General features: G+C 37.8%; 1 protein-coding gene across 11 annotated transcripts in view; it reads right to left on the bottom strand.

Moving 5' to 3' along the window:
* The window catches only part of FANCD2 (FA complementation group D2), a 47,690-nt gene that overhangs the window by 24,085 nt on the left and 5,327 nt on the right, over positions 1 to 18,278 (bottom strand). For all 11 annotated transcript variants that reach the window (XM_070238442.1, XM_023619978.2, XM_070238440.1 and 8 more), the window contains 13 exons: positions 17,727 to 17,779; positions 14,804 to 14,882; positions 13,770 to 13,894; positions 12,909 to 12,996; positions 12,256 to 12,360; positions 11,670 to 11,770; positions 11,206 to 11,314; positions 10,705 to 10,740; positions 10,307 to 10,450; positions 8,073 to 8,207; positions 6,753 to 6,884; positions 4,989 to 5,099; positions 1,151 to 1,260 (listed from right to left, as the gene is read on the bottom strand). In XM_070238442.1, coding sequence (XP_070094543.1) covers positions 1,151 to 1,260; positions 4,989 to 5,099; positions 6,753 to 6,884; positions 8,073 to 8,207; positions 10,307 to 10,450; positions 10,705 to 10,740; positions 11,206 to 11,314; positions 11,670 to 11,770; positions 12,256 to 12,360; positions 12,909 to 12,996; positions 13,770 to 13,894; positions 14,804 to 14,882; positions 17,727 to 17,779 — 1,328 coding nt within the window. The remainder of the gene's footprint in view (positions 1 to 1,150; positions 1,261 to 4,988; positions 5,100 to 6,752; positions 6,885 to 8,072; positions 8,208 to 10,306; positions 10,451 to 10,704; positions 10,741 to 11,205; positions 11,315 to 11,669; positions 11,771 to 12,255; positions 12,361 to 12,908; positions 12,997 to 13,769; positions 13,895 to 14,803; positions 14,883 to 17,726; positions 17,780 to 18,278) is intronic.

Consider the following 18,278-nt stretch of genomic DNA (forward strand, 5'->3'; position numbering starts at 1 on the left):
AGTCATTGAGCTAATAAATAATGGAGCCAGTATTTGACCCTAGGGAGGCAATATGGCTCCAGAGAATGAAATCTTAACTAGTACACTATGCAGCCTCTACAGATTACTAATGCTGATTCTAAGGATGTCTCCTGAGGTCTCAGGAATTCCTTTGGTTGGTTGGTTGTTTTTGATGAGGAAGATTCACCCTGAACTAACATCCGCTGCCAATCTTCTTCTTTTTGTATGTGAGCCACCACCACAGCATGGCCACTAATAGAGAAGTGGTGTAGGTCTGCGCCCAGGAACCAAATCCAGGCTGCTGAAGCACAGCACGCTGAACTTAACCACTAGACCACCGGGACTAGCCTTGAAAGATCATTTCCGAACTGAACTCCAAAGTCATTCTGTAATGGTAACATCTTATCAAGCCCCAACTCTGATGCTTCTTTAGATGCTACAATTGTGGCATCAAAGTGCAAGTGGGAAAAAAAATCCACAGGAAGACTTTATTTGTATCAAATATGATGTCCCAGACAGGAATAACACAGCAATGGAGAAACCTGTATTGTCTAGTGCCTAGAACAGAAGCAAGTGGAGGAAAATGCCTCCCAGGAGGATCAGGGTTCCCTCTTTTGTTTTTAAGAAGATTAGCCCTGAGTGAACATCTGCCACCAATCCTCCTCTTTTTTTTTGCTGAGGAAGATTGGCCTTGAGCTAACACCTGTGCTCATCCTCCTCTATTTTATACATGGGACACCTGCCACAGCATGCCTTGATAAGCAGTGCGTAGGTCCCCACCCGGGATCCAAACCAGTGAACCCCAGGCCACCGAAGCGGAACGTGCGAACTTAAGTGCTGTGCCACTAGGCCAGACCAAGGGTTCCCTCTTTGTGGAAACATTTCTAGAACTTTAGTTCTTGGCAATCTCTAGTTTTTAACTATCAGACTGTAATGACTATGATCCAAATTCTGTAAAAATTATATGTGGTATATACAGTCAAGATTAGAAGGAAATAGGGGAAAATAGCAAAAAACAAGTGTTCACTTCTCTTATGGTTTTAATGTCTACTATTATAATGATGTCTACACAATGTTAACACTTTATTTTGTAAGGCAGTAGCCTGACTAATTGACCTTGAGCCACAGAAGTCAGAATTTCCATGCATACCTGTCTGCTGCCATGATGCCAGCCATGGTGACAGCACCAATAATACCAATGAGTTTGTACTTGAATATGGTGCTAGAGAGCTGTTTTCGTATGACCAAGTGCATGTCATCCTGCAAGGAGACAATGACAGAAAAAGATGAAGATGCTGAAATGATACAGCAAGAGAGCCAATGACTATTGGTGCCAAAAGCCCTAGAATAGCAAGGGGTCTATCATTTATTAACTGTGTGGCAAGGCATTTCATCTCTCTGAGTCTCAATTTTTTTCATCTATAAAATGGGAAAGGTTTTGTAAGGATCAGATACAAATTCCAAAAAATTCCTAGAACAGTGCCTGGCACATGGCAGACACTGAATAATAATAGCTATTATTGTTATCGTTGTGACTTGCTCAAATTATTGTAGTATCATTGGTTGTTCAGTTAAAATAATGAAACAGAAAAAAATACTCAGGAATAAATTTAACCAAGGAAACAAATTAACTTTTTGACTTTTAACAATTTAACTTGTACATTAAAAACTATAAAACACTGTTGAAAGAAATTAAAGAAGATCTAAATAAACGGAAAGACATCCCACATTCACAAATAGGAAGACTTAATATTATTAAGACGATGATACCACTCAAAGTGATGTGCACATTCAATGTAATCCTTATTAAAATCCCAACAGCATTTTTTGCAGAAATAGAAAAACCCATACTAAAACACATATGGAATTTCGAGGGACCCTGAATAACCAAAACAATCTTGAAAAAGAACATGAGGGCTCACACTTGCCAAGTTCAAAATTATTACAAGGCTAGTGTAATCAAAAGTGTGCTACTAGCATAAGGATGCACATATAAGGATTAGAGTCCAGAAATAAACCCTCACATATATTATGGTCAACTGATTTTCCACAAAGGTGCCAAGACCATTCAATGAGGAAAAGACAGTCTTTTCAACAAAAGGTGCTGAAAAAACTGGATACTCACACACAAAAAGTGAAGTTGAACCTTTACCTCACGCTATATACAAAAATTAACTCAAAGTGAATCACTGATCTAAATTTAAGAGCTAAAACTATGAAACTCTTAGAAGAAAACATAGGAAAAAATCTTCATGACTTTGGATTTGGCGATGGTTCTACTTAATTATGACATGAAAAGCACAGGCAACAAAAGAAAAAAATAGATAAATTGGACATCATCAAAACTGCATCAAAGGACACTATCAAGAGTGAAAAGAAAATCCATAGAATGAGAGAAAATATTTGCAAATTATGTATCTGGTAAGGGATTAATATCCAGAATATATAAAGAACTACACATCAACAACAACAAAAAACAACCCATTTAAAAAATGAGCAGAAGGGGTCAGTCCTGTAGCTGAGTGGTTAAGTTTGCGCACTTGGCTTCAGCCGCCCAGGGTTTCACAGGTTCAAATCCTGGGTGTGGACATGGCACCACTCGTCAGGCAGTGCTGAGGTGGCATCCTACGTGCCACAACTGGAAGGGCTCACAACTAAAATATACAACTATGCACTGGGGGCTTTGGGGAGAAAAAGGAGAAGAAAAAATTAAAAATGATCTTTAAAAAAAAAAAGAGCAGAAGATGTGAATACACATTTTTCCAAAGAAGACATATGAATGACTACTAAGCACATGATAAGATGTTCAACATCATTAGTCATTAGGGAAATGCAAATTAAAACCATGAGGTATTCCTTCACATCCGGTAGGACAACTATAATTAAAAAATGGAAAACAAGTGTTGGTGAGGATGTGGGAAAACTGGAACCCTCAACTGTTTGTGGAAATGTAAAATGGTGCAGCTGCAGTGGAAAACAATCTGGTGGTTCCTCAAAATGTTAAACATAGGGTCACCATATGACTCAGCAATTCCACTCCTAGGTATATACCCAAAAGAACTGAAAACAGGGACTCAAACAGATACTTGTAGACCAATGTTCATAGCAGCATTATTCACAACAGCCAAAAGGTGGAAAAAAGCTAGTGTCCATTAATGGACAAGTGGATAAACTAAACGTGGTCTATACATATAATGGAATATTATTATTCAGCCATAAAAGGAAATGAAATTCTGATATATTCTACAACATGGATGAACCTTGAATACATTATACTAAGTGAAATACTCCAGACACAAAAGGACAAATATTGCATAATTCTATTTAAATGAAGTAACTAGAACAGGCAAATTCAGAGACAGAAAGTAGATCAATACTAGGGGCTCGGGGAAGGGCAATGCAAGTTACTTAATGGGTAGGGAGTGTCTATTTGGGATGATGAACAAGTTCTGGAAATAGATAGTGGCAATGGCTGTACAACATTGTGAATGTGTACTTAATGCCACTGAATTGTACACTTAAAATTGGTTAAAATAGTAAAATTTATGTTATGGATATTTTACCACAATTAAAAAAGAAAATAATTTAAATTGGTGCAGCCACTATGGAAAACGGTATGGAGATTTCTCAAAAAATTAAGAATAGAACTACCATACAATACAGTTATTCCACTTATGGGTATTTATCTGAAGAATAGCAAAGCACTAATTCGAAAAGATAAATGCACCTCTATGTTCAGTGCAGCATTATTTACAATAGCCAAGATATGGAAACGACCTAAAGGCCTATTGATGGATGAATGGATAAAGAAGATGTGGTACACATATATACACAATGGAATACTACTCAGCCATAAAAAAAAAAGATGAAATCTTGCCATGTGTGACAACACTGATGGACCTTGAGGGTACCATCCTAAGTGAAATAAGTTGGACGGAGAAAGACAAATACTATATGATTTCAATCATACAGGAAATATAAAAAAAAACATAGAAGCAGACGACAGACTGCTGGTTACCAGAAGGGAAGGGGGCTGGGCGGAGAGCCAGGTGGGTCATTGTATGGTAACAGATGGAAACTAGAGTTTTGGTGGTGAGTATGCTATAGTATATACAGATGTTAAATTAGAATGTTGTACACCTGAAACCTACATAATGTTAAAACAAATGTTACCTCAATAAAAAAATAAAACAAAATAATGACATAGCTCTATATTGCTGATGTGAAGCAATCTCCAAAATATACTGCTAAATGAAAAACGCAAGATGAAGAACAAGAAGGTAAGGAGTGGAATATAAGTAAACAGCAAATTTGCAAATGCTCAGAACATCTGAGAAAGCTATAAATTAGTAACAGAGATTGACTTTAGAGGACTGGAGGGAGCGAGACTTATTTTTCACCACGTTTCTATACCTTTCGAATTTTGTACCATGTGTATATATTACCCAGCCAATTTTTTTTTTTAATTAAAAAAGGGTGCTGATTGTTCAAAGTCACAGTCCAGTATGGATTACTGCCACGGGGTGGTACTACAGATACAAAAGACTCAAAAGTTATGATTCCAACCTAATCTCTTATTTTAGTCCCTTTGCCTGGCTTTTTCAGTGAACAGTGTCACAAATGAAAGTCGGCACAGATGAAGTCCATTTTAGATGCAGATGTTCCCTGGGAAACAAGGGAACTCTCTGTGTCCCCACGGTACTCGGTGCAGAACCTGAATGGTTTTCCTGCTGCTTCATAGTTAGCTGACTACAGACCCATTTCTACCCTCATAGACCGCCCCCTTGAGGACAGAAGGTCTATTATACCTACCACCTCAGTAGGCACAGCCGGTACTCAATGTTTGTGGTAAGAAAAGAATGAACAAATGCTGAGACTACATACGGCAATGTATTCTATTTCTACTACTCAAAGGCTAGAGTGATTTTGTTCAGCTGATTTCAGTTAAAGAGGTTTAAAAGAGTCTTTCTCAACACATTGCCTCTTACCTGGATGTGACTGCTGGCTTCATGCTGTTTGCTAAATGCCAGTGTGCTGAGAATATAGAAGAGTTTTCGTATTTGTTGAGGGGACATATTTTCCAGATAATCTAAAATGCCCTGTGAGGAAAACAATGCCAACAATGAGTTAACAACTAATATTTTTCTCCTTTAAATCAAAAAGTTAAAACCGTTATAAGAGGCACACACACAGATAGCCAGGCATCTGCTCCACAAAAGCTCAAGTTCTCTAAAGCTATGCTCAGAGCCCAAAGGGTTGATATTCTGCTTAGTTTTCCTAATATATCTTCTAGTCCTCCCTATTCTGTCTCTACTCTTCCTTTTTTCTTAGTGAAAACAATATTCTGCCAAAAGTTATGTCTCGGACCTTTTTTCTTATCACCTCATCCCTTAGCTCTTACTCCATGAGTTACCTATTCATTCTCTACAGGTGTGGAAGGAGTCACAAGGGGACTACTTACTTTTTGACACTGGGCAAAGGCTCAGCTTTCTCATCCTTAATATGGGGATAACATGGCCTACATAGTTATCTTTTTTTTTTTCAAAGATTTTATTTTTTTCCTTTTTCTCCCCAAAGCCCCCCCAGTACATAGTTGTATATTTTTCGTTGTTGGTCCTTCTAGTTGTGGCATGTGGGACGCTGCCTCAGCGTGGTTTGATGAGTGGTGCCATGTCCGCGCCCAGGATTCAAACCAACGAAACACTGGGCCGCCTGCAGCGGAGTGCGCGAACTTAACCACTCGGCCACGGGGCCAGCCCCTAGTTATCTTTTTTTTTTAATTGAGTTTATGATAGTTTACAATCTTGTGAAATTTCAGTTGTAGATTATTGTTTGTCAGTGATGTTGTAGGTGTACCCCTTCACCCTTTGTGCCCACCCCCAACCCCCCCTTTCCCCTGGTAGCCACTAATCTGTTCTCTTTGTCCACATGTTTAAATTCCTCATATGAGTGGAGTCATACAGAGATTGTCCTTCTCTATCTGGCTTATTTCACTTACATAGTTATCTTTTAAAGCCTAGACTTGACTATGTCAACTCCCTGTTAAAAAGCTGTAACAGCTCCTTATTGTCTATAAAATAAAGTCGAAACTCTTTAGTATGGTATTCGAGACCATTTATAATCTAGTCTGGTCCTATGTCTTCCCAGCCTGACCTCCCACCACCCCTCACCATATATCCTATTTGCCAGCCATGCTGGTCTACTTTTCATCCCTGGCACATCAGGACTTGGGTGCAAACTTGCTTCTGTTCAAACTGTCCTCTGCCTACATGCACTCTCCTTACCTTCTCTCATGAAATCATTCCCATCTTTCAAATCACTCAAATGTTATCTCCTCTTTGAAGACTTCTTTAGTTTTCCAGGCATAATTAATTACTTCTACTCTGGCATATCTATAGCACTTATCTTTATTATAGAATTCATCATGTTATATTTATAGTGACTTGCTTATGTGTCTCACTTTCTGTCATCAAAGGCAAGGATTGACTTTCATATTCACAGCACCCAGAATAGAGCCTGGCACATAGTTACGTATAAAGTATTTGCTGAGTGAATTAATACATATACAGATATGAGTTATATTTTCTATTATTTGCCCATAACCTCACTTCCTTCCCACCCCTCTAGCAATGATAGTGTTCAATATCTAGAGTACAAAATAAATTGTTGCTAACTAACAGATATCAGATATCTCTCAGATATATGTAAGAAAGAAAAGTGATTCAATATATGTCACTGGAAGAACCAGATACCTTCACAAAGACAGCATTCAGTCTCATAGCAGACAGGTTTACAACTACCAAGTCTAGGAGGATATCCAATGCAGTATCAACTTCGGCTTCATTCCCGCTGCAGATATGGGTCACTAGCGCACCAACCACTTCCTATATGAAGAAGAGTCAATAAGACAGTGTAAAGCAAAAATGTGGTATGGCCATCTTAAAGGGGTTCACACCTGAGGCCATTCTAATCTCAACTGGGTTAAACTCCCAGCCCAGCCTTCCCATTGTCTAATTCTATTATCTAGTTTTCATTAATGTTGGAGTCAAGAGACTTAGGATTATGCCAATCTAACTGCACTACCATCTTTACTTATTTCCCATGATTTATCAGGGAGCACCGTCTAAGCCCTCCTGTTTTTCCTCCTTGGTGTAGTCTAGTCTTTCTCTTTCTTTTTCTCATATGGGTTACATACTACCCTTTAAGCTGTGGTTGAACTTAACCTGCTGAAATTTACTGAAAAGATGGCACTCAAGGAGCTAAAGGTTTTAAAGGATTTTATGGGTTAGACTTCTATGTTTCAAGCATACATAAGTCATGATAGTGTCTCTAAGACATTGATGTGGTTCCAAAACAGATCTTAGATGCCATCGCCCTTTCCTTTATATTGCTCTCCATACCAAGTCATAGGGTTTTCTGAATTGTAGTAGCTCATACCAGATGAATCTATCACTGCTTTAAATTTTGTCTTCATTTTTGAAAGTTCCATTCAAATGTGTTTTACCATTGTTAATAATAGTATAGCACATAAGACAAATACAAAATAAGACATTTTCTTCTTTGTTTTTGTAATCACCTTGCACCAATACAGCCCTCCCTCTCCGGAAGTGTTACTAAATTTTGTGTCTCATGTTCATGGAATAGGGTTAGGCCCTCAGGCATTTTTCCTTTGTTTTTCACCACACCTTTTTCTAGAGAACAACTCCAAGATCCATTGGCAGTTGATTATTTGCAGCTGAATTTTAAAACTCATTCCTGTACTGTGAAAACTGCCTAATAACCCCAGTCCTTTAAGCCAACGTCTATTTGAAGCAGACTGGATCTGGACCTTTGTTTTGGACTCAGAGAATTTTAGAGCTCAAAACACAGAGTTAGATCCTCCAGTCCAGTCTCTTCATTTTATCAAGACTAGGACTAGAATTAAGTTTTTCCAGCTTCCAGTTCAGAGTTCTTTCTCCTTCAATGCCCACCAACCAACAAGAAATAAACATCAGACCACACCAAGTCACTTAGAATTGCATTTCTTTCCTTTTCCCTGTTCCCTCCTTTCCAAAATAAATATTTCAACATACCTGCTGGCAGTAAGTGTCAAAAAACTTAAATGCATATTTATATAGCAGACTGCCAAACAAAATTATACTCTGGTCCAGGGAGTGCAGGAAACTCTGAGCCAGCGACAGAATGGATGGACAAACATCCTTAAGAACCTTGAAGGGGGAAGAGGAGAGAGAAAAGACGCTGTGGAAGAAACTTAGTTGCTACAGCACCCAGAGTTGCTCGCCCTTTTGGAACATGAGAGCTCTCCTCATCAACTCTCATTCTAATCTTAATCTTTGTTTTATTCAGAATAATCCTTCATCATTCTGAGTTTTCTCTCAGGATCAATGGAATTCAACATATGGATATAGAATTGACCATGAAGCTCAAAGAAGTTAAATTACACACCTAATATTAGCACTGTTCCTATCTGCCCAATTTGGGACTAGAATCCAGACCTTCTAAATCCCACCTTCCTAGTCATTCTACCTCCCTGGGGATATACTGGGCCTGCTCTCCTTGGCTGTGATTTGAAATCAGTCTATAAGGTTCAATGCTAATCACTGATTTCTTTTAAAGAAGATCAAGAAGAGAACTGCTCATGTCCTACCAACAGAGCAGTAGATGGACATTAATGGACAGAGTAAATAACCAGTTATTAAGTCCAGCTTCTTTACTAATATCATCACAATAAAAAAAACTTAAATTAGGCATTGAACTGGGTATAATGCTTTACCAAGGAAAACACAACAAAAAATTATATTTGGGGGCTGGTGAGCGGTTAAGTTCATGCACTCCGCTTTGGCAGCTCATGGTTTGCCAGTTTGAATCCTGGGCACAGACCTACACACCACTCACCAAGCCATGCTGTGGTGGCATCCCACATAGAAGAATCAGGGTGACTTACAACTGGGATATGCAACTATGCCCTGGGGCTTTAGGGAGGCAAAAAAAAGAGGAAGATTGGCAACAGACGTTAGCTCAGGGCCAATCTTCCTCACCAAAAAAACGAGGGGGGTGGAGGGAGGGAGGGAGGGAGAGAGAAAGAGAGAGAGAGAAAGAGAACCACTGCTTGTGTGAATGGGTCTCTTGTTCTAAAAATTAAAAAAAAAAAAAAATTACGGGGACCGCCCAGTGGCGCAGCAGATAAGTTTACATATTCCACTTTAGTGGCCCGGGGTTCACCGGTTTGGATCCTAGGTGAGGACCTCCACACCACTTGTCAAGCCACACTGCGGCAGGCGTCCCACTTATAAAGTAGAGGAAGATGAGCATGGATGTTAGCTCAGGGCCAATCTTCCTCGGCAAAAAAGGAGGATTGGCAGAGGATGTTAGCTCAGGGCTAATCTTCCTCAAAAAAAAATTATATATGGTTTCTGCCCTCTGGAACATTATAGCCCAAAAAATATGTGATTGCCAGAAACAAGCACAGAAAGGACTGCAAGATAAAGTAACACAAACATTAAATCTATTCCTGGATATAAAATCTTTAAGATCCAACTACATATTCTCATTAGTTCCTAAATCAAGCCCCAAACCACCATCTACCCAGTTTTCTAAGAAAGTATACACCGTTAGTATCCTGCTTATTCACCTGGAAAACACCATTCCTAGCTTATAAAATTCCAATTTAATGGTTTATATTTCAACAGGAATGATCACCTAAAGCTCACAGTGTTGAATAGCCAAATAGTGATGGCTCAGGATGCATAATTATGTCTCTACTAGCATTCCTCTGGTCCTGTTATGCTCAGGGCTTTTTAAAACTACTCAGAAAAAAACTACTCAGAACAGGATACAGAAGGCAAGTCTGTCAAAGCTGCAGATTGCACAGAGTTAGACAACTGAAATGATTAATGTAAAATTAAGGTTCAAAAGTCTCAATGGGCTCAAACAAACAAGATGGAATTTTATATGAGGGTGGTAAAGCTTTTCATTTTAGGTTAAAAATCAAGTTACATAAATACGTAATTAGAAGACCTGAGTTAAAACATTTACTACAAAAAAGAATTTGGGGTTTGAGTCTAAATTCAACACAAACCAATTTTGTGACCTTTTTGATAAAACGATGAAAACCAATCTTAGGTTGGTTTTATTAACATCATAATGTCTCAATCAAAGTAAGTAATAATCCTACTATGTTTTGAAATATACTGAGCTCCCTGTCAAAGATCAACACTCAGCAAAGGAGGCGTCAAGATTCCCTCACTGGGTAGGAAACATTACAATGATCTCTCTGTAACTTTCAGACTGATTCTCTGACACTCACCAAGTAATGAACATAGAAAGTACTCTGTAGCAACTGTTCTTGAAAGCAGCCTGATCGAATCTTATTTCTTAGCACCCTCTCAATGTACTTCTTTGTCTGAGTGTTTGTGCTATAGATGATGAGAAGCATCGTCAGGTCAAAAATCTGTTGTCAACAAATATGCAACAAGAGGAAAACAGTTTAATAAATCAGTACATGTACTACAATAAAACAGTAGCTCTCAACTTTTTCCCATTAAAACACTCCCATGGGAGGACCTACATTTTCACAAAACCCAGAAATATTTTTCAGAGAAATAAAGTACTACAATTATTTATCATTGGCATCTTTTAAGAAAACATTGGAAAACAAGTGAAAGTGCCTGCAATACTTAAAATTCATAAATACATGAACATTACCTTGTGTTCAGACCCTGAGGGAGTGCTTTCAATCGCCTGGAAAAACAAGGGTCACAAAATATTACAACACATAAGTAGAACACTTTTTGCCTTATTCAAGATGCCCTGTTCTCTTGAGAACCAATCTGCCCACCTGGCAACCATTATATATCATTTCTACTTGATTGACTTTTAAGACTTTTATTTCAGGGCCGGCCCCGTGGCCAAGAGGTTAACTTCCTGCACTCTGCTTCAGCAGCCCAGGGTTTCACAGGTTTGGATCCTGGGTGCAGACCTAACACGACTCATCAAGCCATGCTGAGGCGGCATCCCACATACCACAACTAGAAGGACCAACAACTGAAAATATATGCAACTATGTACCGGGTGGCTTTTGGGAGAAGACAGAAAAAATAAAAAAATAAAAAATACTTTTATTTCAACCTGGTTTTACTTACACATCTGTCACTGATTGCCACCCATTTCCTCCCTAATGTTCAAAGTTCCAAAGATCTCACTCACCTTAATCCAGGCTTCAGAAATGGTTTTCTCATATCTAACAGCTGACTTTATTACATCAAAGAGAAGAATAACACAGTCCTGACCGCTGTTTTCTTGATTTCCTGAAGAACTACAAGCAGCAGAGGGAAAAAAAAACATTCTTTCACTTACTGGAGAGGAACCTGTAAGAACTGGCTTCCTGTTTACTAGCCACCTGCCCTGGAACAAGTCATAGCTTCATATGTAAAATGGCTAATAAACTTGTCCTGCAGCCTATCTGGGATTGATCTGAATAGCCAAGAGAATACACACACACACACACACACACACACACGATTTGAAAAACTATACAATATTACATGAGTGTAACATTACTACCATTATTTGTTGGTATTAAGATCTACTGACTTGGCTTTAGGATAAATGTCACGCAACTTTCCTTGCCTATTTGAGAAAAAGGGTGGAAACTGTCTATGAGCTTATACCTTCTTCGTCCTTTACTTTTCAACCTGCTTTGGGAAGTCTGCAACTGTGATGGCAAAACACAATGCTGCAGATCCAACTGCTCCCGAAGCTCAGAAATTACCTGAGGAAAACATATATTAGCTATGTGTTCGGCTCATTCATAGTGGACAGGCACAGTCCATTCTCTCAGTAGGAGAACCATAACAATCTCCTGAAAGACTAAGAATTATTATTAAATGTTAGACAAGGTATTTTGAAAAACAGAGTTGATGAAAATAGCTAATGCTACCCTTCAAAATTCCAGAATTCCTTGAGGTATTATGCTAAAATAGCAAATATAACCTGTAGCAGCTTATATAGAACAATAAATCTGGCTAATGGCTCGACTCTCTCCCCTGAATACTATCTGGATTAATCAGCATTACCGATTAGTTTGGAGAAAGACCAAGGCAACTGGAACCTATTAATTTAAATAATTTATCTTGATGTACCCTCATCTGGTTAGTCTTTTTTTAACTGCTGAGTTTCACAAGGGCACCACTGCTGTTCTCTTTACTCTCTAGGATCGAGCACCCTATTGGTGCTTGTTGGGAAATTACAGAGTACCTCAAGTGCATCCGTGGTTGTTACGGAATGAAGAATGAACTTGATTATCACAGGTAAATCGTCCAATCTGACAGATGACAGCTTACCCATCACCAACTGTCGGACCTAAACACAAAAAAGCATGAAAATCTTAAATATTTTCATGTTAATAACTCAACCTAGTACTGACCTGTTAGGTAAAATTAGAAAAATTACTTCTGTCACTCAGTTTTCTCAACTGTCATTTAGAAAGAAAAGCACCATGTTTTATTTTTTTCCAAATTACAAGCTTTCCAGTGTTAATGCCATAGTGTCTTCAAAAACAGACAGGTGATAAATGTAAAAGTCTTATTATCTTACATTTTGGAGCCTGAATTTTCCAGTGGCTAGGGGGAGGCATAAAAAATTGTTATTCCTATGGGAAGCAGTTTGTAAATATGCCGGCAATATAGAAGATTTCCACTAAAACTTATTGCTTAAAAACAGAGCAGCAAATCTATTATGGTATGGCATATGAAATTCATCAAAAAGAAAAAAGAGATCAAGTGTCATTCAATATTATTTCAAAATGAAATTTTCATTACAGAAGATTGCTCCTAGGCAATGACTGACTGACACTGGTTCTGGGAGGTGAGAAAGCTGTCTGTGTTTCTGGAGGGGAGAGTCCTTCCTACCTCAGATACGAGCTTTGGGTCAAGTCGGAGGCTGGAAAGGACATCCAGGATCGGGACTGTGAGTGAAGTATTCTCTGTTAGAAGGTCACTGTGAATGGTGGAAAAAGAAAAAAGTTGTGCAACTTGAGAAGGCTACACAAAAGGACAAGGTGGAACTAAGCAGGCAAAGTGGATGGTATAGTGCTATACCCAGAGGGAGCATCCTGCCCAAAAGCACAAAGGCAACAAATGACTGGACATTTTTGGAGGTAGCTTTGCAGACAATTATAGAAAAGGAAGTATTACAACTGAATTTGTTTTTTTATAACTACTTCTAGGATAAGCAAGGTGTTGCATTAAAACAGAAACACTATTACATAGGGATACTGTTCTCCCCTTAACTACTGCCCTACCAATTACTATTTTTCACGTAAATGATAGTAAGCAATGGGTCTCAGAAATGGGTCTGACGCAATTATGTTCGTTAGAATGAACCATTTAGGGACAAAAGAATGTAAGTGTTTAATAAGCTCCAAAAATGATTTGGATGTGCAGTCATGACTGAGGACCCCTTGGGTGGAGGAAATGCTAAGGAAACAAAGGGATCACGTTTCAGTCTCCAGATACCAAATTTATATACCTAATCCTAAGCCAGACTTCATATTCGCAACACGTATACCATTTAAAAGAAAGTAGATGGATCCTCTCAAATATATAATGATTATTAGAAAAACAAGTCAAATCCCATACCCTACTCACGAAAGGCAGGTATCATCCTCTTTTATATAAAGAGGAACACATTACTACTACTCTTTTCATACTGCAATGACAAGGCTCCCAGAGCGGAGCCTTGCTCTGGATAGTGACAAGGTGCTTACCCACCTGAGTTCTTTTCCCACATCAGCATGCTGGGAATCCCCAACGATCTCAGGTAGGCTGGTGATGAAGTCATGCTGCAGGTACACTGGAGCAATACTGATCAGCTGCATGATCTTGGTGGTGAGATCCTGCAGTGGAGAAGACTATTAGAGTTGTAGCACGTTACACAGAATAGATAAAGACTTTCTACTCACAAAATGCAGAGCTAGAATTATTTTGTGTACAATATGACAACTATACACACTTAAGCTCAAAGCCTAAATTCAGAGGTAAATGACCCAGAAATTTTCACACATGGGATGGTATATAGAAAAACAAGCAGGGAAGATGGCAGTTATCTAACAGGTCTGTTATATACTTTATTTCATTTAATCTTTACAACTCTATGGAGTTTGTGTGACAATCCCCATTTTTAAAATGTGAAGATATGTGTTGTTCAAGGACACATAATTAATAAGTGGCAGACTCAAAATTCCAGCCCAGAGAGACTCTAAAACTTATGCTCTTCCAAATAAAGATTTAGCCTTGGAATGTCTGACAAAAATTAGTAGAAAGAGTTAAAGAACTCTGAAAAGAAATGGTTCTTAAGCAGGCTCAAAACAGATTCAATTGTCCCAAAGTGCTTAAAAACAAATGACATAATTGCAAAAACTTTCTGAAATTTTCCTCAATATGTAATCAAATTAAAGCATTTGCAGTGAAGTACAAAGCATGGTTTGGGATCTCATCACTTATGAAAAATAAAATATAGTAATCTCTGTACTTTGAAAAATTAATGAATTTCTTTCCAAATATTTATTTATCTAATAAATGATATCTAGTCATCATAATTAGATAAACTTTTTTAGAGGAAATTTAAAGGGTGAAATACCCATGATTCTTAAATTATGAAAGCTGAAAAAAGCCAATGGATGGATAGAAAAATCTGCATTTTCTGTTTAGAAAGAAAAAAAAAAGCCTGCAAATTCCAAAAGTTTGGTTAAGTGTGGAAAATTCACTCTCTAAATCCAAGAGAAAGAAAAAGTCCCAGACCCTACCTTGCCATCCACAACTCTGTCAAGCCATTTCAGTTGACTGATGATGAGTCGAGGCATGCTGATTCCATCAGTGTTCACTCTGAAATGTTAGGATGGGAAGACAAGGAACTCAGCCTTTCGCACTTAGACAACAGCAAGCATTAATACTGCACAAAACATTTCAGCCATTCAATTAACATTTACTGAACACTCACTATGCGCTGTGCTAGACACACAGGTAATACAAGAAAATCATAAGACATGCTTAGATATGTTGAGAAACGTCTGGAAGAAAAGGCACTAAACTGTTAACAGTGGCTACATCTGGGGAGAGTTTAGAGAGAGGGGAAGAAAGGTCTGGAGAGTACCTCTTAATAATAATGTAAACAATTAAACATAAATAAAAGTAATAAACTTTGACAAATTGAGTAAGATGAATATTTTAAAAAGGTAAAAAACATTATATCAATGTGGTAAGTACTAAAAAAGGCAAGCATATTCTGTTACGGAAACATAGAAGGTCAAATTAGACTGTTCATGAAAATATTGAAAACCATTTATGGATGAAGAAATGTTGGCTCAGTTATTATTACTTTCCCCCAAATGACATTCTCTGCCTTCCTCCCAACCTCCCATGTCTAGTTCTGGACCTCCTCCAGTTCCTTTCCTTGACAGCACGCTCAGTCCTTGTTTACTACAGTCAAATTTAACTGCCCTGAAAGCCTTAGCCAGGACAGAAAGCATGTATGTGAGCCATTTAGGCAAAGCACAAATCTTTAAAGATAAATCTTCAAGTTTATTAATACCACATATAAGACCCTGAAAAAACACATATTAAAAAGGAGAAAACAAAATTGATGTATAATTCTGTCGCCCAGAGATGTCCACTATTAACATGCGTATGTATATGCATGTATGTGTATGTATGTATCTTTTTTTTCCAACAAAATACTGGGCTGAAGTGTAAATAGTAATTTGTAGCCTGACTTTTTTCTTCAATTAACGTGTGATAATAAGTAGTCTTCTTTATAATTTTTAACATCCACATGATATTCCATTGTGGGGTTGCACCTAATTTACTTAACCAATCTCCTACAGTTGGAACATCTCAGTTGTTTACAATTGTTTGTTATTTTAAACAGTAATCTTATTCATTACTGTTTTCATTCAGAGTTATTACCTTAGGATAATTAGGAGACATGGTTGAACACTAAAGATTATGTAAAATCTAAGGTTTTTTTTTTTTTTAAAGATTTTATTTTTTTCCTTTTTCTCCCCAAAGCCCCCCGGTACATAGTTGTATATTCTTAGTTGTGAGTCCTTCTAGTTGTGGCATGTGGGATGCTGCCTCAGCGTGGCTTTTGATGAGCAGTGCCATGTCCGCACCCAGGATTCACTTAACCACTCGGCCATGGGGCCAGCCCCTAAGGTTTTGATACACACAAGCTACTGCCCTTCCAGAATAACTGAACTGATTTATATGTTCCTTAGTGATGTATGAGTGTGCCTGTTCATTACACTCAAAAAGAAAGATCCTTTGAGAGTGGAAAAAACGCATTTATTGTTTTAAATTTGTATCTTTGATTATCAATGAAAGTGAGCATTTTTAAAAATGTTTGTATTCCTTCTTTGTGCATTGTATGTTCATGACTTTTATCTACTGTTCTATTAGGCTGTTCATTTTTTTTCTGACCTAAAGTAAACTTTTTTTTTTATTAAGGTTATGATAGTTAACAACCTTGTGAAATTACAGTTGTACATCATTATTAGTCATGTTGTAGGTACACCACTTCACCCCTAGTGCCCTCCCCCCACCCCCCTTTCCCCTGGCAACCACCGATCAGTTCTCTTTGTCCATATGTTAACTACCCCCTATGAGTGGAGTCATACAGAGTTCGTCTTTCTCTGTCTGGCTTATTTCACTCAACATAATACCCTCAAGGTCTATCCATGTTGTTGTGAATGGGACGACTTTGTCCTTTTTTATGGCTGAGTAGTATTCCATTGTGTATATACACATATATATACACCATATCTTCTTTATCCAATCATCAGTTGCTGGGCACTTACGTTGGTTCCATGACTTGGCTATTGTGAATAATGCTGCGATGAACATAGGGGTGCATGGGACTTTTGGAATTGCTGATTTCAGGTTCTTAGGATAGATACCCAGTAGTGGGATGGCTGGGTCATAAGGTATTTCTATTCTTAACTTTTTGAGGAATCTCCATACTGTTTTCCATAGTGGCTGCACCAGTTTGCATTCCCACCAACAGTGTATGAGGGTTCCTTTTTCTCCACAGCCTCTCCAACATTTGTCAGTCTTGGTTTTGGATATTTTTGCCATTCTAACAGGTGCAAGGTGATATCTTAGTGTACTTTTGATTTGCATTTCCCTGATGATTAGTGAAGATGACATCTTTTCATGTGTCTATTGGCCATCCATATATCTTCTTTGGAGAAATGTCTGTTCATGTCCCCTGCCCATTTTGTAATTGGGTTGTTTGATTTTTTATTGTTGAGTTGTGTGAGTTCTTTGTATATTATGGAGATTAACCCTTTGTCAGATAAATACTTGTAAATATTTTTTCCCAATTAGTGGGCTGTTTTTTTAAATTTTAAATTTTAAATTTTAAAAAATGGTACACACATACACTATAAAGTTGAAAAGGTACAGAATAGTATTCAGAGAATATCTAACTCCATCTAATTGGCTCCCCTCCTTAGAGACAACTATCACCAGCTTATTGTGTATTCTTCCAGGAGTATGTAGTTATTTAAACAGACAACATTTCAAAGAAAGACACCCCAGTAGTCACTTAAGAAACTGGCATCATGATAAAAATGACTTTCAGAGAAACCAAGGATGTTTCAGAGTAACCTTTTCAGAGAGAAACTTAGGTTCACCAGGGTACTTTGAGGATTCCAAGATAACTCCACTTACTTTTCAAAAAGAAATTCTGGCAATTTTTCAAATAAGGTTTTGATAATGGCAGGCTAAAAGAGAAGACATAGGGAATTAGGAGATGGTCTCAAGATAACCAACAGAAGTGTATAATTAGTCATAAGTGTCTCCAACAAGAGCTCTTGGAGGAAAAATTCTGCTACAATTGAAATCCTCTTATTAGAAGAATGTCCACATGAATGCTACCAATATTTTGAATATAAGCTGTTGGAATGCAAAGACTTTTCAATAATTTGTCTTCTGAAAAATTGCAAAATGACTATCAAGGCAATATTAGAATAATCAGATAACCAAAAATATTATTAAATATGATGCCAACTGTTAACCCATTAAATGCAGACTTTAAAAGATTACCAAACAGTTTGCAAGAAAAGAAGATTTCTCTTCAGAGGAACATGAGGCTCTTAGATTTAAGCTAATTAAATTATATTCAAGATCTCCAATGAAAAGGAAGAGGTAAGAGTGTGGGAAGATTAATACTGGGAGAGAAGAAAGGAGGAAAAATGGAGCCCAGGGTGGGAGGGAGACTTT

This window comes from Equus caballus, chromosome 16, assembly GCF_041296265.1.
Source record: "Equus caballus isolate H_3958 breed thoroughbred chromosome 16, TB-T2T, whole genome shotgun sequence".
Taxonomy (NCBI): Eukaryota; Metazoa; Chordata; class Mammalia; order Perissodactyla; family Equidae; genus Equus; species Equus caballus.